Here is a 26,539-nt window from a genome sequence, read left to right on the forward strand (position 1 = left end):
TCCAGTCTGAGAGAGAGGAGAGGAGATCTGTCTCCAGTCTGAGTGAGAGGAGAGGAGAGGAGAGATCTGTCTCCAGTCTGAATGAGAGGAGAGGAGATCTGTCTCCAGTCTGAGTGAGAGGAGAGGAGAGATCTGTCTCCAGTCTGAATGAGAGGAGAAGAGAGATCTGTCTCCAGTCTGAGTGAGAGGAGAGGAGAGATCTGTCTCCAGTCTGAATGAGAGGAGAGATCTGTCTCCAGTCTGAATGAGAGGAGAGGAGAGATCTGTCTCCAGTCTGGAGGAGAGGAGAGATCTGTCTCCAGTCTGAATGAGAGGAGAGGAGAGATCTGTCTCCAGTCTGAATGAGAGTAGAGATCTGTCTCCAGTCTGAATGAGAGGAGAGGAGATCTGTCTCCAGTCTGAATGAGAGGAGAGGAGAGATCTGTCTCCAGTCTGAATGAGAGGAGAGATCTGTCTCCAGTCTGAATGAGAGGAGAGATCTGTCTCCAGTCTGAATGAGAAGAGAGATCTGTCTCCAGTCTGAGTGAGAGGAGAAGAGATCTGTCTCCAGTCTGAATGAGAGGAGAGATCTGTCTCCAGTCTGAATGAGAGGAGAGATCTGTCTCCAGTCTGAATGAGAGGAGAGATCTGTCTCCAGTCTGAGTGAGAGGAGAGGAGAGGAGAGATATGTCTCCAGTCTGAATGAGAGGAGAGGAGATCTGTCTCCAGTCTGAATGAGAGGAGGGGAGAGATCTGTCTCCAGTCTGAATGAGAGGAGAGGAGATCTGTCTCCAGTCTGATTGAGAGGAGAGATCTGTCTCCAGTCTGAATGAGAGGAGAGGAGAGATCTGTCTCCAGTCTGAATGAGAGGAGAGATCTGTCTCCAGTCTGAATGAGAGGAGAGATCTGTCTCCAGTCTGGAGGAGAGGAGATCTGTCTCCAGTCTGAGTGAGAGGAGAGGAGAGGAGAGATCTGTCTCCAGTCTGAATGAGAGGAGAGGAGAGATCTGTCTCCAGTCTGAATGAGAGGAGAGATCTGTCTCCAGTCTGGAGGAGAGGAGATCTGTCTCCAGTCTGAGTGAGAGGAGAGGAGAGATCTGTCTCCAGTCTGAATGAGAGGAGAGATCTGTCTCCAGTCTGAATGAGAGGAGAGGAGAGATCTGTCTCCAGTCTGAATGAGAGGAGAGATCTGTCTCCAGTCTGAGTGAGAGGAGAGGAGATCTGTCTCCAGTCTGAGTGAGAGGAGAGGAGAGATCTGTCTCCAGTCTGAATGAGAGGAGAGATCTGTCTCCAGTCTGAGTGAGAGGAGAGGAGATCTGTCTCCAGTCTGAGTGAGAGGAGAGGAGAGATCTGTCTCCAGTCTGAATGAGAGGAGAGGAGATCTGTCTCCAGTCTGAGTGAGAGGAGAGGAGATCTGTCTCCAGTCTGAGTGAGAGGAGAGGAGAGGAGAGATCTGTCTCCAGTCTGAATGAGAGGAGAGGAGATCTGTCTCCAGTCTGAGTGAGAGGAGAGGAGACATCTGTCTCCAGTCTGAATGAGAGGAGAAGAGAGATCTGTCTCCAGTCTGAGTGAGAGGAGAGGAGAGGAGAGATCTGTCTCCAGTCTGAGTGAGAGGAGAGGAGAGATCTGTCTCCAGTCTGAATGAGAGGAGAGATCTGTCTCCAGTCTGAGTGAGAGGAGAGGAGAGGAGAGATCTGTCTCCAGTCTGAGTGAGAGGAGAGGAGTTCTGTCTCCAGCCTGAGTGAGACGAGAGGAGAGATCTGTCTCCAGTCTGAGTGAGAGGAGAGGAGAGGAGAGATCTGTCTCCAGTCTGAGTGAGAGGAGAGAAGAGAGATCTGTCTCCAGTCTGAGTGAGAGGAGAGGAGAGGAGAGATCGCTGCTGGATGTTCACTTATGGTTTTATGGAACGTTCAGTTGTTGTCATGGCAACGTGCTGTCGGCTTTGCCAGTTGGTTGCTGTGGCGATTTGTTGTTGTCATTTATTGCTTCCTCTGTCCCCCGGGCATCATGGTAACTGACAGCTCCACTAGCTGCTTCCTGTCTTCCTCCATCCCCTGGGCGCCATGGTAACTGACAGCTCCACTAGCTTCTTCCTGTCTTGGCCAGGCGGTGATAAGGCCCCTGACAGAGACAGACCTGGTGTGTGTGTGTGTGTGTGTGTGTGTGTGTGTGTGTGTGTGTGTGTGTGTGTGTGTGTGTGTGTGTGTGTGTGTGTGTGTGTGTGTGTGTGTGTGTGACATGAGATTTGATGTTAGACAACATTCTTATAATGATAGTCTGTCTTATTTATAACCTTATTGATACAATCATCACTCACAATTAAAAATATTTTTTATTTGTGTTTGTGTGTGTGTGTGTGTGTGTGTGTGTGTGTGTGTGTGGTGTGTGTGTGTGTGTGTGTGTGTGTGTGTGTGTATTGGTGCAGGAGGAAGGTGGAGATCATGCACACACACAGCCTGTTCACCCTGCTGGGAGAGAGGCTGATGATCCACACCAACACAGTCAGCGTCACCACCTACAACACACTCTATGAGGTAGGTAACACACACACACACACGCACGCACACACACACACACACACACACACTGAAAAAGAGCGCCAGCAACTGGTGGTGGTCTTGATAGAGGTGCCGGTTTAGACATCATCCCTGTTAGAGGGCGTGGCAATGAACTGTAGGAGACAGATGTAAATAACACACAGCAACCAGGAAGTAGGAGGGAACTAGTGGAGGCAACCAGGAAGTAGGAAGGAACTAGTGGAGGCAACCAGGAGGGAACTAGTGGAGGCAACCTGGAGGGAACTAGCGGAGGCAACCAGGAAGTAGGAGGGAACTAGTGGAGGGAACTAGGAAGTAGGAGAGAACTAGTGGAGGCAACCAGGAAGTAGGAGGGAACTAGTGGAGGCAACCAGGAGGGAACTAGTGGAGGCAACCAGGAAGTAGGAGGGAACTAGTGGAGGCAACCAGGAGGGAACTAGTGGAGGCAACCAGGAAGTAGGAGGGAACTAGTGGAGGCAACTAGGAAGTAGGAGAGAACTAGTGGAGGCAACCAGGAAGTAGGAGGGAACTAGTGGAGGCAACCAGGAGGGAACTAGTGGAGGCAACTAGGAAGTAGGAGAGAACTAGTGGAGGCAACCAGGAAGTAGGAGAGAACTAGTGGAGGCAACCAGGAGGGAACTAGTGGAGGCAACCAGGAAGTAGGAGGGAACTAGTGGAGGCAACCAGGAAGTAGGAGGGAACTAGTGGAGGCAACCAGGAAGTAGGAGAGAACTAGTGGAGGCATCCAGGAAGTAGTAGGGAACTAGTGGAGGCATCCAGGAAGTAGGAGGAAACTAGTGGAGGCAACCAGGAGGGAACTAGTGGAGGCAACCAGGAAGTAGGAGGGAACTAGTGGAGGCAACCAGGAGGGAACTAGTGGAGGCAACCAGGAAGTAGGAGGGAACTAGTGGAGGCAACCAGGAAGTAGGAGGGAACTAGTGGAGGCAACCAGGAGGGAACTAGTGGAGGCAACCAGGAAGTAGGAGGGAACTAGTGGAGGCAACCAGGAAGTAGGAGAGAACTAGTGGAGGCAACCAGGAAGTAGGAGGGAACTAATGGAGGCAACCAGGAAGTAGGAGGGAACTAGTGGAGGCAACCCGGAAGTAGGAAGTAACTAGTGGAGGCAACCTGGAAGTAGGAAGGAACTAGTGGAGGCAACCTGGAGGGAACTAGTGGAGGCAACCAGGAAGTAGGAGGGAACTAGTGGAGGCAACCAGGAAGTAGGAGGGAACTAGTGGAGGCAACTAGGAAGTAGGAGAGAACTAGTGGAGGCAACTAGGAAGTAGGAGAGAACTAGTGGAGGCAACCAGGAAGTAGGAGGGAACTAGTGGAGGCAACCAGGAGGGAACTAGTGGAGGCAACCAGGAAGTAGGAGGGAACTAGTGGAGGCAACCAGGAGGGAACTAGTGGAGGCAACCAGGAAGTAGGAGGGAACTAGTGGAGGCAACTAGGAAGTAGGAGAGAACTAGTGGAGGCAACCAGGAGGGAACTAGTGGAGGCAACCTGGAAGTAGGAGGGAACTAGTGGAGGCAACTAGGAAGTAGGAGAGAACTAGTGGAGGCAACCAGGAAGTAGGAGGGAACTAGTGGAGGCAACTAGGAAGTAGGAGAGAACTAGTGGAGGCAACCAGGAAGTAGGAAGGAACTAGTGGAGGCAACCAGGAGGGAACTAGTGGAGGCAACCAGGAAGTAGGAGGGAACTAGTGGAGGCAACCAGGAAGTAGGAGGGAACTAGTGGAGGCAACCAGGAAGTAGGAGAGAACTAGTGGAGGCATCCAGGAAGTAGTAGGGAACTAGTGGAGGCATCCAGGAAGTAGGAGGAAACTAGTGGAGGCAACCAGGAGGGAACTAGTGGAGGCAACCAGGAAGTAGGAGGGAACTAGTGGAGGCAACCAGGAGGGAACTAGTGGAGGCAACCAGGAAGTAGGAGGGAACTAGTGGAGGCAACCAGGAAGTAGGAGGGAACTAGTGGAGGCAACCAGGAGGGAACTAGTGGAGGCAACCAGGAAGTAGGAGGGAACTAGTGGAGGCAACCAGGAAGTAGGAGAGAACTAGTGGAGGCAACCAGGAAGTAGGAGGGAACTAATGGAGGCAACCAGGAAGTAGGAGGGAACTAGTGGAGGCAACCCGGAAGTAGGAAGTAACTAGTGGAGGCAACCTGGAGGGAACTAGTGGAGGCAACCAGGAGGGAACTAGTGGAGGCAACCAGGAAGTAGGAGGGAACTAGTGGAGGCAACCAGGAAGTAGGAGGGAACTAGTGGAGGCAACTAGGAAGTAGGAGAGAACTAGTGGAGGCAACCAGGAAGTAGGAGGGAACTAGTGGAGGCATCCAGGAAGTAGGAGGGAACTAGTGGAGGCATCCAGGAAGTAGGAGGGAACTAGTGGAGGCATCCAGGAAGTAGGAGGGAACTAGTGGAGGCAACCAGGAAGTAGGAGGGAACTAGTGGAGGCAACCAGGAAGTAGGAGGGAACTAGTGGAGGCAACTAGGAAGTAGGAGAGAACTAGTGGAGGCAACCAGGAAGTAGGAGGGAACTAGTGGAGGCATCCAGGAAGTAGGAGAGAACTAGTGGAGGTGATAATGGTTGAATGGTCAGTTCAGGATGGTGGATGGGTCAGGAGAGGTTCAGTAGGGGCTGAGTTAAGGTGGTGTAGAGGTCCTCTGACCTGTATCTCTCTGGACCTCTGTTCATCTAAACAACCGAATGTGTTGGGGGTTTGAGATCCCCCAACTGGTACAGCCTGTGATTAGCTGGCCAGGTCACATGACACTAGCCAGGGGAGAAAGTCCTGGAAGGACCTAGGTAACCCCCTAGCAACAAAGTAGCCAAGGCCAGAGGTGTAAAACTGGGGGATGGTAGCCTCTGGGTCCCAGGGCACACACACACACAACAAGGTATGTTTTATTCATCCTTTATTTAACTAGTCAAGTGTGACGATCGTCGTAAGGAGGAGACCAAGGTGCAGCGTGGTAAGTGCTCATGATGAAATTTTATTTAACTCAGAACACTACCTAAGTATGATTCCCAATCAGAGACAACGACAGACAGCTGCCTCTGATTAGGAACCATACTCGGCCAAACACAAAGAAATACAAAAACTAGATTGCCCACCCCACATCACACCCTGACCTAACCAAACTAGAGGAAATAAAACGTCTCTCTAAGGTCAGGGCGTGACATCAAGTCAGTTAAGAACAAATTCTTATTTTACAATGACGGCCTACACCGGCTAAACCCGGACAACGCTCGGCCAATTGTGCACCGCCCTATAGGACTCCCGATCTAGGCCCTGTTGTGATACAGCCTGGAATGGAACCAGGGTCTGTAGTGACGCCTCTAACACTGAGATGCAGTGCCTTAGACCGCTGTGATACAGCCTGGAATGGAACCAGGGTCTGTAGTGACTCCTCTAACACTGAGATGCAGTGCCTTAGACCGCTGTGATACAGCCTGGAATGGAACCGGGGTCTGTAGTGACTCCTCTAACACTGAGATGCAGTGTCTTAGACCGCTGTGATACAGCCTGGAATGGAACCGGGGTCTGTAGTGACGCCTCTAGCACTGTGATACAGTGCCTTAGACCGCTGTGATACTGCCTGGAATGGAACCGGGGTCTGTAGTGACGCCTCTAGCACTGTGATACAGTGCCTTAGACCACTGTGATACAGTGCCTTAGACCACTGTGATACAGTGCCTTAGACCACTGTGATACAGTGCCTTAGACCACTGCACCACTCGGGAGGCCTCCATGTGTGTGTTTACAATAACTTCTTATTTCCTGTTCATAAAGTCTTACTTGTGTAATATATCTGAAAGGGGTGTGTCTTTTGTTTGATTGACAGCTGTAACTGTCCTATCTCCCTGTAGATTCTGACAGAACAGGTGTGTACCCAGGTAGTCCACAAGCCTCACCCAGAACCTGACTCTACCGTCAAGATACAGAACCCCAGTAAGTGTCTAATCCACCCCTTTCTCTCTCCGTCACTTGTCTTTGTCTGTCAGTCTTTATTAAGGTTAAAATAGGGATTAGGATGCCATTTTGGATGCATGGAAAGATGAGATATTATTGGCTGCTCTCTTCGAAATATTGATTAAGTAGTTGTACCTCAGAGTGATATGAAACACAAAAAAATACATCTAGAGAAAACTAACCCCCTCCCTCTCTCTCTCTCTCCCTCCATCTCTCCCCTCTCTCTCTCTCTTTCTCTCTCTCTCTCTCTCCCTCCATCTCTCCCCTCTCTCTCTCTCTTTCTCTCTCTCTCTCTCTCCCTCCATCTCTCCCCCCTCTCTCTCTCTTTCTCTCGCTCTCTCATGCACTCTCTCCTTCCATCTCTCCCCCCTCCCCCCCTCTCTCTCTCTCTCCCTCCATCTCCCCCTCCCTCTCTCTCTCTCTCTCCCTCCATCTCTCCCTCCCCCTCTCTCTCTCTCTCTCTCCCTCCATCTCTCCCTCCCCCCTCCTCTCTCTCTCCTTCCATCTCCCCCTCTCTCTCTCTCCCTCCATCTCTCCCTCCCCCCTCCTCTCTCCCTCCATCTCTCCCCCCTCCTCTCTCTCTCTCCCTCCATCTCTTCCTCCCCCCTCCTCTCTCTCTCTCCCTCTTTCTCTCCTTCCCCCTCTCTCTCTCTATCTCTCCCTCCATCTCTCCCCACTCCTCTCTCTCTCTCCCTCCATCTCTCCCTCCCCCTCTCTCTCTCTCTCTCTTTCCCTCCATCTTTCCCCCCTTCCCCCCTCTCTCTCTCCCTCCATCTTTCCCTCCCTCCCCCCTCTCTCTCTCCCTTCATCTCTCCCTCCCCCCTCCTCTCTCTCTCTCTCTCTCCCTCCATCTCTCCCCCCTCCTCTCTCTCTCTCCCTCCATCTTCCCCCCTCCCCCCTCTCTCTCTCCCTCCATCTTTCCCTCCCTCCCCCCCTCTCTCTCTCCCTTCATCTCTCTCTCTCTCTCTCTCCCTCCATCTCTTCCCCCTCCTCTCTCTCTCTCCCTCCATCTTTCCCCCCTCCCCCCTCTCTCTCTCCCTCCATCTATCCCTCCCCCCTCCTCTCTCTCTCTCCCTCCATCTCTCCCCCCTCCTCTCTCTCTCTCCCTCCATCTCTCCCCCCTCCTCTCTCTCTCTCCCTCCATCTTTCCCCCCCTCCCCCCTCTCTCTCTCCCTCCATCTCTCCTTCTCTCTCTCTCTCTCTCCCTCCATCTCTCCCCCCTCCTCTCTCTCTCTCCCTCCATCTTTCCCCCCCTCCCCCCTCTCTCTCTCCCTCCATCTCTCCCTCCCCCTCTCTCTGTCAGTGATACTGAAGGTGGTAGCGACCTTGCTGAAGAGCTCTAGTCCCAGTCCTGAACTGATGGAGGTCAAGAGACTGTTCCTGTCTGACATGATCAAACTGTTCAGCAGCAGCCGAGAGAACAGACGGTGAGGACACACACACACACACACACACACACACACACACACACACACACACACACACACACACACACACACACACACACACACACACACACACTCACACACACACACACACACTCACACACACACACACACACACACACACACACACACACACACACACACACACACACACACATACACACATACTCACACGCACAGGAACACACACAGAACACACACAGGAAAAAACATACACAAACACACACATACACACACACACTGAGATATTAACGACATCATCTATCTAGTGTTATCAACCCTAACAGTGTTATTGATCACAGTATGAATGTTATTGATGATATATTGTCCGTCTGTAGCTGTCTGTTACAGTGTTATTGATGATATATTGTCCGTCTGTAGGTGTCTGTTACAGTGTTATTGATCACAGTATGAATGTTATTGATGATATATTGTCCGTCTGTAGGTGTCTGTTACAGTGTTATTGATGATATATTGTCCGTCTGTAGGTGTCTGTTACAGTGTTATTGATCACAGTATGAATGTTATTGATGATATATTGTCCGTCTGTAGGTGTCTGTTACAGTGTTATTGATGATATATTGTCCGTCTGTAGGTGTCTGCTACAGTGTTATTGATCACAGTATGAATGTTATTGATGATATATTGTCCGTCTGTAGGTGTCTGTTACAGTGTTATTGATCACAGTATGAATGTTATTGATGATATATTGTCCGTCTGTAGGTGTCTGTTACAGTGTTATTGATGATATATTGTCCGTCTGTAGCTGTCTGTTACAGTGTTATTGATGATATATTGTCCGTCTGTAGCTGTCTGTTACAGTGTTATTGATGATATATTGTCCGTCTGTAGCTGTCTGTTACAGTGTTCAGTCTGGCAGGACTGGATGTTCAGTCTGGGTTACATCAACCCTAAGAGCCCAGAGGAACAGAAGATAGCAGAGATGGTGTATAACATCTTCAGGATCCTGCTGTACCACGCCATCAAGTATGAGTGGGGGGGATGGAGGGTCTGGGTGGATACTTTGTCCATCGCTCACTCCAAGGTAACACACCCTGTTGGGTGGCTGGAATCAGGGGGGGTTCTGGGTATTCTTTTGTTTATGTTAAGACTATTGCAAGTGTTACTAGATGTCAATCAGCCTTGTACCATTCATATAATAATAACAAGTTGATAACAAATGATGGATTAGTTATTGATCTCTGGCGTAGGTAACCTATCAGTTATATGAGATCACCTAAGATGTTATTGATTATTAGTTATTGATCATGTCTCTCCCTCTATAAGGTAACCTACCAGTTATATGAGATCACCTAAGATGTTATTGATTATTAGTTATTGATCATGTCTCTCCCTCTATAAGGTAACCTATCAGTTATTAGATCACCTAATATGTTATTGATTTATTAGTTATTGATTATGTCTCCTCCTCTATAAAGTAACCTATCAGTTATTAGATCACCTAATATGTTATTGATTTATTAGTTATTGATTATGTCTCCTCCTCTATAAGGTAACCTATCAGTTATTAGATCACCTAATATGTTATTGATTTATTAGTTATTGATTATGTCTCCTCCTCTATAAGGTAACCTATCAGTTATTAGATCACCTAATATGTTATTGATTTATTTGTTATTGATTATGTCTCCCCCTCTGTAAGGTAACGTACGAGGCCCATAAGGAGTACCTGGCTAAGATGTACGAGGAGTACCAGCGACAGGAGGAGGAGAACATCAAGAAGGGAAAGAAAGGTTCTGTCTCCACCATCTCCGGCCTCTCGGCCACGCCCGCCCCCGTCGTCAACGGCAACCTGGAGATCCGCGAGCTGGACGACCACTCCCAGAGCCAGACCCCCGAGAGTGAGGCCGAGTACGGAGAGGGAGGAGCAGCTGGAGCAGGAGGGGACTCCAGGAATCTGCTTGCTGAGGGAGGGGTCGGGTTAGGGTTGGGGGTGAAGGGACCCAACAGAGAGGCTTTGACCCCTGGGGAGGAAGGTCAGGGGTCAGGCGTTAGGGTCGAAGTTCATGACCTCCTGGTGGATATCAAGGCGGAGAAGGTGGAGGCCACAGAGGTCAAACTAGACGACCTGGATCTGTCTCCAGAAGGGATGGTAGGAGGAGGAGGAGGGATGGAGGGACTGGTTGGAGGAGGAGTGATGGAGGGACTGGGAGGAGGGATAGGAGGAATAGGAGGAGGGAGGATGGAGGGATTGGGAGGAGGAGGGATAGGAGGAGGGAGGATGGAGGGATTGGGAGGAGGAGGGATAGGAGGAGGGAGGATGGAGGGATTGGGAGGAGGAGGGATAGGAGGAGGGAGGATGGAGGGATTGGGAGGAGGAGGGATAGGAGGAGGGAGGATGGATGGATTGGGAGGAGGAGGGATAGGAGGAGGGAGGATAGAGAACGGGCCCCTGGTGGAGGTGGACTCCCTGCTGGACAGCGCCTACAGTGCCGTGGTGCAGAAGCTGAAAGGGAACCACGGTAACCTGGCATCTAAAGATGAGACGGTGGTCACGGGGCTGGGGCTTGGCGCCATGGAGGATGATGGGAACATGGGTCCGCTCATCACCCTTGCCGACGAGAAAGACAGCGTCCCTAGCAACAACGGATTCCTCTTCAGCAAGGTAGGGGTTAAAAATGTGTATGTTTTAATAGGAATGTTCCCGTTATTTCCTGTGGTAGTATCAACATGATAAGGAGTCATAAATACTGGCTCTGTATTTCCACAGTATCAAGGAGGTATCTCACTGTAGGAAGGTGTGATGCCTCTCTGCTGCATCTACACTACCTGGTTCCTTCCTTCCTTCCTTCCTTCCTTCCTTCCTTCCTTCCTTCCTTCCTTCCTTCCTTCCTTCCTTCCTTCCTTCCTTCCTTCCTTCCTTCCTTCCTTCCTTCCTCTCTTCTGCTCTTTCTTCCTTACTTTCTCCCTTCCTCTCTTCCTCCCTTCCTCCCTTCCTCCCTTCCTTCCTTCCTCCCTTCCTTACTCCCTTTTTCTCTTTCTTTCTTTCTTCCTCCCTTCCTCCCTTCCTCTCTTCCTCTCTTCCTCTCTTTCTGTCTTTCTCATTCACATCAAAATGTGTCACCTTTTTTAATGAGAAAGCACCATCCATTGAAACAATGTGTTGTTGTGGTATTTCTGGGAGACGTCATGACCTTCTCTATGTTGGACTACATGTTTAATGGTATCTTTCTCTCTTATCTCCCCCTAAGGTTGATGAGAAGCTGCTTCCAGCACTGGCCACCACAGACCCTCTGGTTCTGCCCAGCCCGGACCAGCCCAACCCCTTAGGCTCTGTCCCCGTCCACTCCTCCACCAGCGCCAGCGACGACCTGAGTCTCCTAGCCCACATGACCTCCTGCAGGGGCTCAGACCTGAGCCAAGCCCAGGGAGGGCTCCCAGAGGTCGGGCCCTTCAAGATCCAGAGCCCCCTGGCTGACATCAGCTCCATTGCCCAGAGAGAGAGCCAGGCAGCTGAGATCCAGGCCCAGGGCTACCCAGGGGGAGAGGGTCCGTCTGGGGCAGATGGAGAGGCGGTGGGGGGTAAGGCTGGAGGTGACACGGTGAGCACCACGTCTGATACAGAAAGGTCTGATGATGGGAAGGAGATGAAGATCCAGACCACAGCCACTACTCAGGTATCACGTCCCGATGTGTCAAATATCTTACCTCAAGTGTCTTAGGTCAGTTGAGGTAACTCTATAGCTAACTTCTGATTTCAGATAAACAAGTCCATAGCTGCCTAACTACAATAGCAAAATGTATCCCTAATAATCTCAATACTTTCACACTTTAAAAGCAAACCTAGCTGTAGTTGTTAGCTTAGCCGTGGTTATTAGCTCTGAAATGTTTTTTAACTTAGCTGTTAGCTTAGCCGTGGTTATTATCTCTGAAATGGTTTTTAACTTAGCTGTTAGCTTAGCCGTGGTTATTAGCTCTGAAATGGCTTTTAACTTAGGTGTTAGCTTAGCCGTGGTTATTATCTCTGAAATGGTTTTTAACTTAGCTGTTAGCTTAGCCGTGGTTATTATCTCTGAAATGGTTTTTAACTTAGCTGTTAGCTTAGCCGTGGTTATTATCTCTGAAATGGTTTTTAACTTAGCTGTTAGCTTAGCCGTGGTTATTATCTCTGAAATGGTTTTTAACTTAGCTGTTAGCTTAGCCGTGGTTATTAGCTCTGAAATGGTTTTTAACTTAGCTGTTAGCTTAGCCGTGGTTATTATCTCTGAAATGGTTTTTAACTTAGCTGTTAGCTTAGCTGTGGTTATTAGCTCTGAAATGGTTTTTAACTTAGCTGTTAGCTTAGCCGTGGTTATTATCTCTGAAATGGTTTTTAACTTAGCTGTTAGCTTAGCTGTGGTTATTAGCTCTGAAATCGTTTTTAACTTAGCTGTTAGCTTAGCCGTGGTTATTATCTCTGAAATGGTTTTTAACTTAGCTGTTAGCTTAGCCGTGGTTATTATCTCTGAAATGGTTTTTAACTTAGCTGTAAGCTTAGCTTCTGTAGCTGTTTTATTGTCAATAATAAGGTTCTTTCAACTGTTGGTTTTAGCTCAGGTATTGTTTCCCTCTCCCCAGTTGTAGAGTTAGAGATAGAGACCTAGCTATTTATCTCTGTCACCTTCCCCGGAACCAAAGCGTGTGGAAGCCTTTAGCCAACATACCTTGACCTGTCTCTCTACTTCCCGCTACAGGCTCTCCACGGTCGTACGGCGGCCCAGTTGGAACGGGACCTGCGTGTGGACCTGGGCTTCAGAGGGATGCCCATGACAGAGGAGCAGCGGCGCCAGTTCAGCCCCGGGCCTCGCACCACCATGTTCCGTATCCCAGAGTTCAAGTGGTCGCCCATGCACCAGCGCCTCCTCACTGACCTGCTGTTCGCCCTGGAGACAGATGTACACGTCTGGAGGAGGTGAGTGTGTGTGTGTGTGTGTGTGTGTGTGTGTGTGTGTGTGTGTGTGTGTGTGTGTGTGTGTGTGTGTGTGTGTGTGTGTTCGCTCTGGAGGCCAGAGACAGTCACCCTAGACACTATGTTGGCACCCTAGACACTGAGTAGACACTGTGTTAGCACCCTAGAAACTGTGTTAGCACCCTAGACACTGTGTTGGCACCCTAGACACTGTGTAGACACTGTGTTAGCACCCTAGACACTGTGTTAGCACCCTAGACACTGTGTTAGCACCCTAGACACTGTATTAGCGCCCTAGACACTGTGTTAGCACCCTAGACACTGTGTTAGCACCCTAGACACTGTGTTAGCACCCTAGACACTGTGTAGACACTGTGTTAGCACCCTAGACACTGTGTTAGCACCCTAGACACTGTGTTGGCACCCTAGACACTGTGTTAGCACCCTAGACACATGTGTTAGCACCCTAGACACTGTGTTAGCACCCTAAACACTGTGTTAGCACCCTAGACACTGTGTTAGCACCCTAGACACTGTGTAGACACTGTGTTAGCACCCTAGACACTGTGTTAGCACCCTAGACACTGTGTTAGCGCCCTAGACACTGTTTTAGCACCCTAGACACTGTGTTAGCGCCCTAGACACTGTGTTAGCACCCTAGACACTGTGTTAGCGCCCTAGACACTGTGTTAGCGCCCTAGACACTGTGTTAGCACCCTAGACACTGTGTTAGCACCCTAGACACTGAGTAGACACTGTGTTAGCGCCCTAGACACTGTGTTAGCACCCTAGACACTGTGTTAGTGCCCTAGACACTGTGTTAGTGCCCTAGACACTGTATTAGCACCCTAGGCACTGTGTTAGCACCCTAGACACTGTGTTAGTGCCCTAGACACTGTGTTAGCGCCCTAGACACTGTGTTGGCACCCTAGACACTGTGTTAGCACCCTAGACACTGTGTTAGCGCCCTAGACACTGTGTTAGCACCCTAGACACTGCGTTAGCACCCTAAACACTGTGTTAGCACCCTAGACACTGTGTTAGCACCCTAGACACTGTGTTAGCACCCTAGACACTGTGTTAGCACCCTAGACACTGTGTAGACACTGTATTAGCACCCTAGACACTGTGTTAGCACCCTAGACACTGTGTTAGCACCCTAGACACTGTGTTAGCGCCCTAGACACTGTGTTAGCACCCTAGACACTGTGTTAGCACCCTAGACACTGTGTAGACACTGTGTTAGCACCCTAGACACTGTGTTAGCACCCTAGACACTGTGTTAGCGCCCTAGACACTGTGTTAGCACCCTAGACACTGTGTTAGCGCCCTAGACACTGTGTTAGCACCCTAGACACTGTGTAGACACTGTGTTAGCACCCTAGACAGTGTGTTAGCACCCTAGACACTGAGTAGACACTGTGTTAGCGCCCTAGACACTGTGTTAGCATCCTAGACACTGTGTTAGCGCCCTAGACACTGTGTTAGCATCCTAGACACTGTGTTAGCACCCTAGACACTGTGTTAGCGCCCTAGACACTGTGTTAGCGCCCTAGACACTGTGTTAGCGCCCTAGACACTGTGATGACCCGGGCCTCCTTGGGTTATTCCTCCTTGGGTAATTCCTCCTTGGGTTATTTCTCCTTGGGTTATTCCTCCTTGGGTTATTCCTCCTTGGGTTATTCCTTGGTTTGAGTGTGAGCACCTTTTGAACTCTAGTTATTTGTCTAGTACGTCCCGGTCACAATACTGGCTTTGTTTACAGACAAAGAGACTGAAATAAACTGGAGACATTTCCCTCTAGTGAACAACCATTTATTATTGACCCTTCACTCTCCTCTTTCCCTGTTCTCACTCCCCTCTCTTCCTCCTCTCCTCTCCTGTCATCCTTGCTCTCCTTTCTTCCTCCTCTCTCTTCTCTTCTCTTCTCTTCTCTTCTCTTCTCTTCTCTTCTCTTCTCTTCTCTTCTCTTCTCTTCTGTTCTCTCCTCTCCTCTCCTCTCCTCTCCTCTCCTCTCCTCTCCTCTCCTCTCCTCTCCTCTCCTCTCCTCTCCTCTCCTCTCCTCTCCTCTCCTCTCCTCTCCTCTCCTCTCCTCTCCTCTCCTCTCTCCAGCCATTCAACCAAGTCAGTAATGGACTTTGTGAACAGCAATGAGAACATCATCTTTGTCCACAACACTATACACCTCATCTCTCAGATGGTGGACAACATCATCATCGCCTGTGGAGGGATCCTCCCTCTGCTCTCTGCAGCCACCTCCCCCTCTGTAAGTGTGGCTCACTGCTGCCCCACCTTGGTGGGAGGGGGAACTGCAGGATAACATGTGTTATTCAGGCCTGGTGATTACTGTGTGCTGGTGGTGTACAGCCCACCTGGTTGGTGCTACTAGGCCAGGCTAGAAAGGATGGAATTACAGTTTATTTTTGAAAATGGTGTTACTTTTGTTGTCCTCTATAGCATGGCAATCTAGCGGTTAGTGTACCATGGTTACGTCTAGTGGTTACTGTGTGCACCAGGGTTGGGGTCAATTCCATGGCGTTGGTAGTCGGGTTGTTAGGAATGAGGCGCAGGAAGCAACGAGCACAGGGAGTGTTGTTTTTTAATAACACTTTGAAAAAACAAAGTTCCCAAACACAGTGGAATAAATACAAGGTGCGACAATGCCAAGCCGACACGAACAAGACAGTCGATAACAATAATTAATCCCGCACGACAAGGAGCGGGCCAGCTAAACTAAATAGCCCCTCTAATGGCTAATTGACCACAGGTGTCTAAAAAAAAAATTAAAAAGGGAAAAGCAAAAGGGAATCGGTGGCAGCTAATAGGCCGGTGACGACGACCGCCGAGTGCCACCCGAGCAGGAGGGAATCGTGACAATTCAGGAGATACACTGACATTCCAATTCTCTTCAATGAAATTTGGAATTGGAATTAGGTTTACTTTCTGAATTAACTGGAATTGAAATGGAATTGACCCGAACCCTGGTTTGCGCCTTGTTTTTACACATTGGGTGAAATGAATCTTCAATTTAACACCAGCGCAACCTTTTCTCTGGTTCTTTTTGTTCATTCTATAATTTAAAAAAAAACAATACTACTTTGATTTTTGTATCTTAACTTTGAAGTATTTTGACTAAAACCTAACCCTCAGCTCTCAAACTTAAAAAAAAAAAAATATTGAACTTGATTTGATAAGTTCAGGCCGTTGTTTTAAACATCCTTTTTTCTCTCTCTCTCTCTCTCTCTCTCTGTCTTCTCTGTATTCTGTCCTTCCTCTCGTCTTCCCGTCTGTTTTTCTACGGGGGTTTTGCATGTGCAGAGTTCTAAGGTTAGTACGAACACTGTAAGTTGTCTTTCTCTTGACATATTTTCACTAACGTTCTCTGTTGTTTACTGTAGCTGTCATTGGGACTAACATTTGCTTTGTAATTATGATTAATATTCCAGCTCTTCTGTTCCTGGACTGTCTCTGCTTGTGTATGTGAATGGATGGGGATCTCTGTTCAGTAATATAATATTCAAACTGTTGCCTCAGTGAAGGGTATTCTTCAGACATTTCATAATATGATGTATGGGACAAGACAGGTAGTATATACATTGAGTGTACAAAACATTAAGAACACCTTCCTAATATTGAGTTGCACTCTCCCCTTTTGCCCTCAGAACAGCCTCAATTCATCAGGGCATGAAACTCTACAAGGTGTCTAAAGCGTTCCACAGGGATTCTGGCCCATGTTGACTCCAATGCTTCTCACAGTTGTGTCAAGTTGGCTGGATGTCCTTTGGGTGGTGGACCGTTCTTGATACACACAGGAACTGTTGAGCGTGAAAAACCCAGCAGCGTTGCAGTTCTTGACACAAACCTGTGCGCCTGGCACCTACTACAATACCCCATTCAAAGGCACTTAAATCATTTGTCTCTCCCATTCACCCTCTGAATGGCACACATACACAATCCATGTCTCAATTGTCAAGGCTTAAAAATCCTTCTTTAACCTGTCTCCTCCCCTTCATCTACACTGACTGAAGAGGATTCAACAAGTGGCATCAATAAGGGTTCATAGCTTCCCCCTCAACTCACCTGGTCAGTCTATGTCCTGGAAAGAGCAAGTGTCCTTAATGTTTTGTTCACTCAGCGTATATTTGTATTCATTATGTCGCCACCTTGTGGATGAACATGGTATGGCCTCGATGCTGGGTGACAGAGCGATCGAGAGATAAACACATGGGAGAGAGCGGAGAGAAAAATGACACAGACAGGGAAACAAACATTTTGATAGATGAGAGAGAGAACTTACTACATGAGTAAGAAGAACCTTTGTGACAGTAAAGAGAGGGAGAGATAGAATGGCAGAGATGAAGAATTGAAGGGTGGAGAAAGACGGAGATATCATATTTTTCTCTCGAACCTAAAGTCGGAGAGAGACAGAAATATATGTATATACGTAGCTAGAGAGATCTCACCTCTGCTTCAAACCTGAAGGAGAGAGATAAAGAGAGAGATAGATACATAGATATGTAGGTACATAGAGTGATAGAGAGATAGGTACATGGAGAGATAGAGTGATAGAGAGAGCGTGGTAGAGAGATAGGTACATAGAGAGATAGGTACATAGAGTGATAGAGAGATAGGTACATAGATAGAGAGATAGAGAGATAGGTACATAGAAAGAGAGATAGGTACATAGATATAGAGTGATAGAGAGATAGGTACATAGATAGAGAGATAGGTACATAGATAGAGAGATAGGTACATAGAAAGAGAGATAGGTACATAGATATAGAGGGATAGAGAGATAGGTACATAGATAGAGAGATAGGTACATAGATATAGAGTGATAGAGTGATAGAGAGATAGGTACATAGATAGAGGGATAGGTACATAGATAGAGGGATAGGTACATAGATATAGAGGGATAGAGAGATAGGTACATAGATAGAGGGATAGGTACATAGATAGAGTGATAGAGAGATAGGTACATAGATAGAGGGATAGAGAGATAGGTACATAGAGAGATAGGTACATAGAAAGAGAGATAGGTACATAGATATAGAGTGATAGAGAGATAGGTACATAGATATAGAGTGATAGAGAGATAGGTACATAGATAGAGGGATAGAGAGATAGGTACATAGAAAGAGAGATAGGTACATAGATATAGAGTGATAGAGAGATAGGTACATAGATATAGAGTGATAGAGAGATAGGTACATAGATAGAGGGATAGAGAGATAGGTACATAGATAGAGGGATAGAGAGATAGGTACATAGATATAGAGTGATAGAGAGATAGGTACATAGATAGAGGGATAGAGAGATAGGTACATAGATATAGAGTGATAGAGAGATAGGTACATAGAGTGATAGTGTTCTCCCCTCTGTGTGGAACCTAAAGAAGGCGAGAGGAGAAGGAGGAGCCGACTCCAACAAAGGGTCAAAGGGCGAGGAGGTGACCCCTGTTCCGGGGGGCGGAGGGACAGGGGGAGAGGTGCGTAGCGTAGCGTACCAACCCGAACCAGAGATATGATATGAGCACCAACCCAAAGCACGTGGGCTCACTGAGCACAGAGAATGTTTGTTAGTCCTAAATGTGTGTGTAGCCTTCACAAGCCAAAGCTAAGAAGAGCATAGAAGCCTGTCACGCATGGCTAGCGTGTGTCTGTGTGTGTGTGTATACCCTTTCACTGCCACTCCCCCTCTCACACCTTCCCCACTCCTACTCCCAAAGCCGAATATAAAGTACACCAGAGTTTAACCAACCTCGTTTTTGTGATTTACAATTTCAATGGCTGCCATGTTGACACAGAGCATCCCAACACAATAAGGGCACGCATTCACAAAGCGTCTCAGAGCTGGAGTGCTGATCTAGGGTCAGGTCCCCCCTGTCTATGTAATGTTATTCATTATGATCTAAGAGGCAAAACTGATCCTAGCAACCTTAGTTCTTGGACGCTTTATAAATAACAAGTTGAGGAACACTTGGTGTCAACATTAGCTGATTCTATGACCGTCCCTCATCCTGGCTGTCACTGCTGCTGTTCCTCTTCATGTCCCCAAATATAAAGGGCTTCCAGCACTGTGTCACGTCCTCCTACTGGTACCCCAAACAGACCTGTTCTCTACCTGCTACTGGTACCCCAAACTGACCTGTTCTCTACCTCCCTACTGGTAACCCAAACTGACCTGTTCTCTACCTCTCTACTGGTACCCCAAAGTGACCTGTTCTCTACCGCCTACTGGTACCCCAAACTGACCTGTTCTCTACCTCCTACTGGTACCCCAAACTGACCTGTTCTTTACCTCCCTACTGGTAACCCAAACTGACCTGTTCTCTACCTTCCTACTGGTACCCCAAACTGACCTGTTCTCTACCTCCCTACTGGTACCCCAAACTGACCTGTTCTCTACCTCCCTACTGGTACCCCAAACTGACCTGTTCTCTACCTCCTACTGGTATCCCAAACTGACCTGTTCTCTACCTCCCTACTGGTACCCCAAACTGACCTGTTCTCTACCTCCCTACTGGTACCCCAAACTGACCTGTTCTATACCTCCCTACTGGTACCCCAAACTGACCTGTTCTCTACCTGCTACTGGTACCCCAAACTGACCTGTTCTCTACCTCCTACTGGTATCCCAAACTGACCTGTTCTCTACCTCCCTACTGGTACCCCAAACTGACCTGTTCTCTACCTGCTACTGGTACCCCAAACTGACCTGTTCTCTACCTCCTACTGGTATCCCAAACTGACCTGTTCTCTACCTCCCTACTGGTACCCCAAACTGACCTGTTCTCTACCTCCTACTGGTACCCCAAACTGACCTGTTCTCTACCTCCTACTGGTACCCCAAAATGACCTGTTCTCTACCTCCTACTGGTACCCCAAACTGACCTGTTCCCTACCTCCTACTGGTACCCCAAACTGACCTGTTCTCTACCTCCTACTGGTACCCCAAACTGACCTGTTCTCTACCTCCCTACTGGTACCCCAAACTGACCTGTTCTCTACCTCCTACTGGTACCCCAAACTGACCTGTTCTCTACCTCCTACTGGTACCCCAAACTGACCTGTTCTCTACCTCCCTACTGGTACCCCAAACTGACCTGTTCTCTACCTCCTACTGGTACCCCAAACTGACCTGTTCTCTACCTCCCTACTGGTACCCCAAACTGACCTGTTCTCTACCTCCCTACTGGTAACCCAAACTGACCTGTTCTCTACCTCCTACTGGTACCCCAAACTGACCTGTTCTCTACCTACTACTGGTACCCCAAACTGACCTGTTCTCTACCTCCCTACTGGTACCCCAAACTGACCTGTTCTCTACCTCCCTACTGGTAACCCAAACTGACCTGTTCTCTACCTCCCTACTGGTAACCAAAACTGACCTGTTCTCTACCTCCTACTGGTACCCCAAACTGACCTGTTCTCTACCTCCCTACTGGTACCCCAAACTGACCTGTTCTCTACCTCCCTACTGGTACCCCAAACTGACCTGTTCTCTACCTCCCTACTGGTACCCCAAACTGACCTGTTCTCTACCTCCCTACTGGTACCCCAAACTGACCTGTTCTCTACCTCCTACTGGTACCCCAAACTGACCTGTTCTCTACCTCCCTACTGGTACCCCAAACTGACCTGTTCTCTACCTGCTACTGGTACCCCAAACTGACCTGTTCTCTACCTCCTACTGGTACCCCAAACTGACCTGTTCTTTACCTCCCTACTGGTAACCCAAACTGACCTGTTCTCTACCTTCCTACTGGTACCCCAAACTGACCTGTTCTCTACCTCCTACTGGTATCCCAAACTGACCTGTTCTCTACCTCCCTACTGGTACCCCAAACTGACCTGTTCTCTACCTCCCTACTGGTACCCCAAACTGACCTGTTCTCTACCTGCTACTGGTACCCCAAACTGACCTGTTCTCTACCTCCTACTGGTATCCCAAACTCACCTGTTCTCTACCTCCCTACTGGTACCCCAAACTGACCTGTTCTCTACCTCCTACTGGTACACCAAACTGACCTGTTCTCTAACTCCTACTGGTACCCCAAACTGACCTGTTCTCTACCTCCTACTGGTACCCCAAACTGACCTGTTCCCTACCTCCTACTGGTAACCCAAACTGACCTGTTCTCTACCTCCTACTGGTACCCCAAACTGACCTGTTCTCTACCTCCCTACTGGTACCCCAAACTGACCTGTTCTCTACCTCCTACTGGTACCCCAAACTGACCTGTTCTCTACCTCCCTACTGGTACCCCAAACTGACCTGTTCTCTACCTCCCTACTGGTAACCCAAACTGACCTGTTCTCTACCTCCCTACTGGTAACCCAAACTGACCTGTTCTCTACCTCCCTACTGGTACCCCAAACTGACCTGTTCTCTACCTACTACTGGTACCCCAAACTGACCTGTTCTCTACCTCCCTACTGGTACCCCAAACTGACCTGTTCTCTACCTGCTACTGGTACCCCAAACTGACCTGTTCTCTACCTCCCTACTGGTACCCCAAACTGACCTGTTCTCTACCTGCTACTGGTACCCCAAACTGACCTGTTCTCTACCTCCTACTGGTATCCCAAACTGACCTGTTCTCTACCTCCCTACTGGTACCCCAAACTGACCAGTTCTCTACCTCCTACTGGTACCCCAAACTGACCTGTTCTCTACCTCCTACTGGTACCCCAAACTGACCTGTTCTCTACCTCCTACTGGTACCCCAAACTGACCTGTTCTCTACCTCCTACTGGTACCCCAAACTGACCTGTTCTCTACCTCCTACTGGTACCCCAAACTGACCTGTTCTCTACCTCCCTACTGGTACCCCAAACTGACCTGTGCTCTACCTCCTACTGGTACCCCAAACTGACCTCTCCTCTACCTCCCTGCTGGTACCCCAAACTGACCTGTTCTCTACCTCCCTACTGGTAACCCAAACTGACCTGTTCTCTACCTCCTACTGGTACCCCAAACTGACCTCTTCGCTACCTCCTACTGGTACCCCAAACTGACCTGTTCTCTACCTCCTACTGGTAACCCAAACTGACCTGTTCTCCACCTCCCTACTGGTACCCCAAACTGACCTGTTCTCTACCTCCCTACTGGTACCCCAAACTGACCTGTTCTCTACCTCCCTACTGGTAACCCAAACTGACCTGTTCTCTACCTCCCTACTGGTACCCCAAACTGACCTGTTCTCTACCTCCTACTGGTACCCGAAACTGAACTGTTCTCTACCTCCTACTGGTACCCCAAACTGACCTGTTCTCTACCTCCCTACTGGTAACCCAAACTGACCTGTTCTCTACCTCCCTACTGGTAACCCAAACTGACCTGTTCTCTACCTGCTACTGGTACCCCAAACTGACCTGTTCTCTACCTCCTACTGGTATCCCAAACTGACCTGTTCTCTACCTCCCTACTGGTACCCCAAACTGACCTGTTCTCTACCTTCTTACTGGTACCCCAAACTGACCTGTTCTCTACCTCCCTACTGGTACCCCAAACTGACCTGTTCTCTACCTCCCTACTGGTACCCCAAACTGACCTGTTCTCTACCTCCTACTGGTACCCCAAACTGACCTGTTCTCTACCTCCCTACTGGTACCCCAAACTGACCTGTTCTCTACCTGCTACTGGTACCCCAAACTGACCTGTTCTCTACCTCCTACTGGTACCCCAAACTGACCTGTTCTTTACCTCCCTACTGGTAACCCAAACTGACCTGTTCTCTACCTTCCTACTGGTACCCCAAACTGACCTGTTCTCTACCTCCTACTGGTATCCCAAACTGACCTGTTCTCTACCTCCCTACTGGTACCCCAAACTGACCTGTTCTCTACCTCCCTACTGGTACCCCAAACTGACCTGTTCTCTACCTGCTACTGGTACCCCAAACTGACCTGTTCTCTACCTCCTACTGGTATCCCAAACTCACCTGTTCTCTACCTCCCTACTGGTACCCCAAACTGACCTGTTCTCTACCTCCTACTGGTACACCAAACTGACCTGTTCTCTAACTCCTACTGGTACCCCAAACTGACCTGTTCTCTACCTCCTACTGGTACCCCAAACTGACCTGTTCTCTACCTCCTACTGGTAACCCAAACTGACCTGTTCTCTACCTCCTACTGGTACCCCAAACTGACCTGTTCTCTACCTCCCTACTGGTACCCCAAACTGACCTGTTCTCTACCTCCCTACTGGTACCCCAAACTGACCTGTTCTCTACCTCCCTACTGGTACCCCAAACTGACCTGTTCTCTACCTCCCTACTGGTACCCCAAACTGACCTGTTCTCTACCTCCCTACTGGTACCCCAAACTGACCTGTTCTCTACCTCCCTACTGGTACCCCAAACTGACCTGTTCTCTACCTCCTACTGGTACCCCAAACTGACCTGTTCTCTACCTCCCTACTGGTACCCCAAACTGACCTGTTCTCTACCTCCTACTGGTACCCCAAACTGACCTGTTCTCTACCTCCCTACTGGTACCCCAAACTGACCTGTTCTCTACCTCCTACTGGTACCCCAAACTGACCTGTTCTCTACCTCCTACTGGTATCCCAAACTGACCTGTTCTCTACCTCCCTACTGGTACCCCAAACTGACCTGTTCTCTACCTCCCTACTGGTACCCCAAACTGACCTGTTCTCTACCTCCTACTGGTACCCCAAACTGACCTGTTCTCTACCTCCTACTGGTACCCCAAACTGACCTGTTCTCTACCTCCTACTGGTACCCCAAACTGACCTGTTCTCTACCTCCTACTGGTACCCCAAACTGACCTGTTCTCTACCTCCTACTGGTACCCCAAACTGACCTGTTCTCTACCTCCTACTGGTACCCCAAACTGACCTGTTCTCTACCTCCTACTGGTACCCCAAACTGACCTGTTCTCTACCTCCCTACTGGTACCCCAAACTGACCTGTTCTCTACCTCCTACTGGTACCCCAAACTGACCTGTTCTCTACCTCCTACTGGTACCCCAAACTGACCTGTTCTCTACCTCCCTACTGGTACCCCAAACTGACCTGTTCTCTACCTCCCTACTGGTAACCCAAACTGACCTGTTCTCTACCTCCCTACTGGTACCCCAAACTGACCTGTTCTCTACCTCCTACTGGTACCCCAAACTGACCTGTTCTCTACCTCCCTACTGGTACCCCAAACTGACCTGTTCTCTACCTCCCTACTGGTACCCCAAACTGACCTGTTCTCTACCTCCCTACTGGTACCCCAAACTGACCTGTTCTCTACCTCCTACTGGTACCCCAAACTGACCTGTTCTCTACCTCCCTACTGGTACCCCAAACTGACCTGTTCTCTACCTCCCTACTGGTACCCCAAACTGACCTGTTCTCTACCTCCTACTGGTACCCCAAACTGACCTGTTCTCTACCTCCTACTGGTACCCCAAACTGACCTGTTCTCTACCTCCCTACTGGTACCCCAAACTGACCTGTTCTCTACCTCCTACTGGTACCCCAAACTGACCTGTTCTCTACCTCCTACTGGTACCCCAAACTGACCTGTTCTCTACCTCCTACTGGTACCCCAAACTGACCTGTTCTCTACCTCCTACTGGTACCCCAAACTGACCTGTTCTCTACCTCCTACTGGTACCCCAAACTGACCTGTTCTCTACCTCCCTACTGGTACCCCAAACTGACCTGTTCTCTACCTCCTACTGGTACCCCAAACTGACCTGTTCTCTACCTCCCTACTGGTACCCCAAACTGACCTGTTCTCTACCTCCCTACTGGTAACCCAAACTGACCTGTTCTCTACCTCCTACTGGTACCCCAAACTGACCTGTTCTCTACCTCCTACTGGTACCCCAAACTGACCTGTTCTCTACCTCCTACTGGTAACCCAAACTGACCTGTTCTCCACCTCCCTACTGGTACCCCAAACTGACCTGTTCTCTACCTCCCTACTGGTACCCCAAACTGACCTGTTCTCTACCTCCCTACTGGTAACCCAAACTGACCTGTTCTCTACCTCCCTACTGGTACCCCAAACTGACCTGTTCTCTACCTCCTACTGGTACCCGAAACTGAACTGTTCTCTACCTCCTACTGGTACCCCAAACTGACCTGTTCTCTACCTCCCTACTGGTAACCCAAACTGACCTGTTCTCTACCTCCCTACTGGTAACCCAAACTGACCTGTTCTCTACCTGCTACTGGTACCCCAAACTGACCTGTTCTCTACCTCCTACTGGTATCCCAAACTGACCTGTTCTCTACCTCCCTACTGGTACCCCAAACTGACCTGTTCTCTACCTTCTTACTGGTACCCCAAACTGACCTGTTCTCTACCTCCCTACTGGTACCCCAAACTGACCTGTTCTCTACCTCCCTACTGGTACCCCAAACTGACCTGTTCTCTACCTCCTACTGGTACCCCAAACTGACCTGTTCTCTACCTCCCTACTGGTACCCCAAACTGACCTGTTCTCTACCTGCTACTGGTACCCCAAACTGACCTGTTCTCTACCTCCTACTGGTACCCCAAACTGACCTGTTCTTTACCTCCCTACTGGTAACCCAAACTGACCTGTTCTCTACCTTCCTACTGGTACCCCAAACTGACCTGTTCTCTACCTCCTACTGGTATCCCAAACTGACCTGTTCTCTACCTCCCTACTGGTACCCCAAACTGACCTGTTCTCTACCTCCCTACTGGTACCCCAAACTGACCTGTTCTCTACCTGCTACTGGTACCCCAAACTGACCTGTTCTCTACCTCCTACTGGTATCCCAAACTCACCTGTTCTCTACCTCCCTACTGGTACCCCAAACTGACCTGTTCTCTACCTCCTACTGGTACACCAAACTGACCTGTTCTCTAACTCCTACTGGTACCCCAAACTGACCTGTTCTCTACCTCCTACTGGTACCCCAAACTGACCTGTTCCCTACCTCCTACTGGTAACCCAAACTGACCTGTTCTCTACCTCCTACTGGTACCCCAAACTGACCTGTTCTCTACCTCCCTACTGGTACCCCAAACTGACCTGTTCTCTACCTCCTACTGGTACCCCAAACTGACCTGTTCTCTACCTCCCTACTGGTACCCCAAACTGACCTGTTCTCTACCTCCCTACTGGTAACCCAAACTGACCTGTTCTCTACCTCCCTACTGGTAACCCAAACTGACCTGTTCTCTACCTCCCTACTGGTACCCCAAACTGACCTGTTCTCTACCTACTACTGGTACCCCAAACTGACCTGTTCTCTACCTCCCTACTGGTACCCCAAACTGACCTGTTCTCTACCTCCTACTGGTACCCCAAACTGACCTGTTCTCTACCTCCCTACTGGTACCCCAAACTGACCTGTTCTCTACCTGCTACTGGTACCCCAAACTGACCTGTTCTCTACCTCCTACTGGTATCCCAAACTGACCTGTTCTCTACCTCCCTACTGGTACCCCAAACTGACCAGTTCTCTACCTCCTACTGGTACCCCAAACTGACCTGTTCTCTACCTCCTACTGGTACCCCAAACTGACCTGTTCTCTACCTCCTACTGGTACCCCAAACTGACCTGTTCTCTACCTCCTACTGGTACCCCAAACTGACCTGTTCTCTACCTCCTACTGGTACCCCAAACTGACCTGTTCTCTACCTCCCTACTGGTACCCCAAACTGACCTGTGCTCTACCTCCTACTGGTACCCCAAAC

The 26,539-nt window shown here is 49.2% G+C and overlaps 1 protein-coding gene across 1 annotated transcript in view; it reads left to right on the forward strand.

Moving 5' to 3' along the window:
- The window catches only part of nbeaa (neurobeachin a), a 327,572-nt gene that overhangs the window by 215,985 nt on the left and 85,048 nt on the right, over nucleotides 1-26,539 (forward strand). Inside the window, 9 exon segments of the mRNA XM_082958305.1 lie at nucleotides 2,404-2,512; nucleotides 6,382-6,463; nucleotides 7,788-7,911; nucleotides 8,782-8,974; nucleotides 9,593-10,555; nucleotides 11,142-11,567; nucleotides 12,624-12,841; nucleotides 14,951-15,104; nucleotides 16,157-16,180. Coding sequence (XP_082814431.1) covers nucleotides 2,404-2,512; nucleotides 6,382-6,463; nucleotides 7,788-7,911; nucleotides 8,782-8,974; nucleotides 9,593-10,555; nucleotides 11,142-11,567; nucleotides 12,624-12,841; nucleotides 14,951-15,104; nucleotides 16,157-16,180 — 2,293 coding nt within the window.

Source organism: Salmo salar, chromosome 11 (assembly GCF_965601325.2).
Source record: "Salmo salar chromosome 11, fSalSal1, whole genome shotgun sequence".
NCBI lineage: Eukaryota > Metazoa > Chordata > Actinopteri > Salmoniformes > Salmonidae > Salmo > Salmo salar.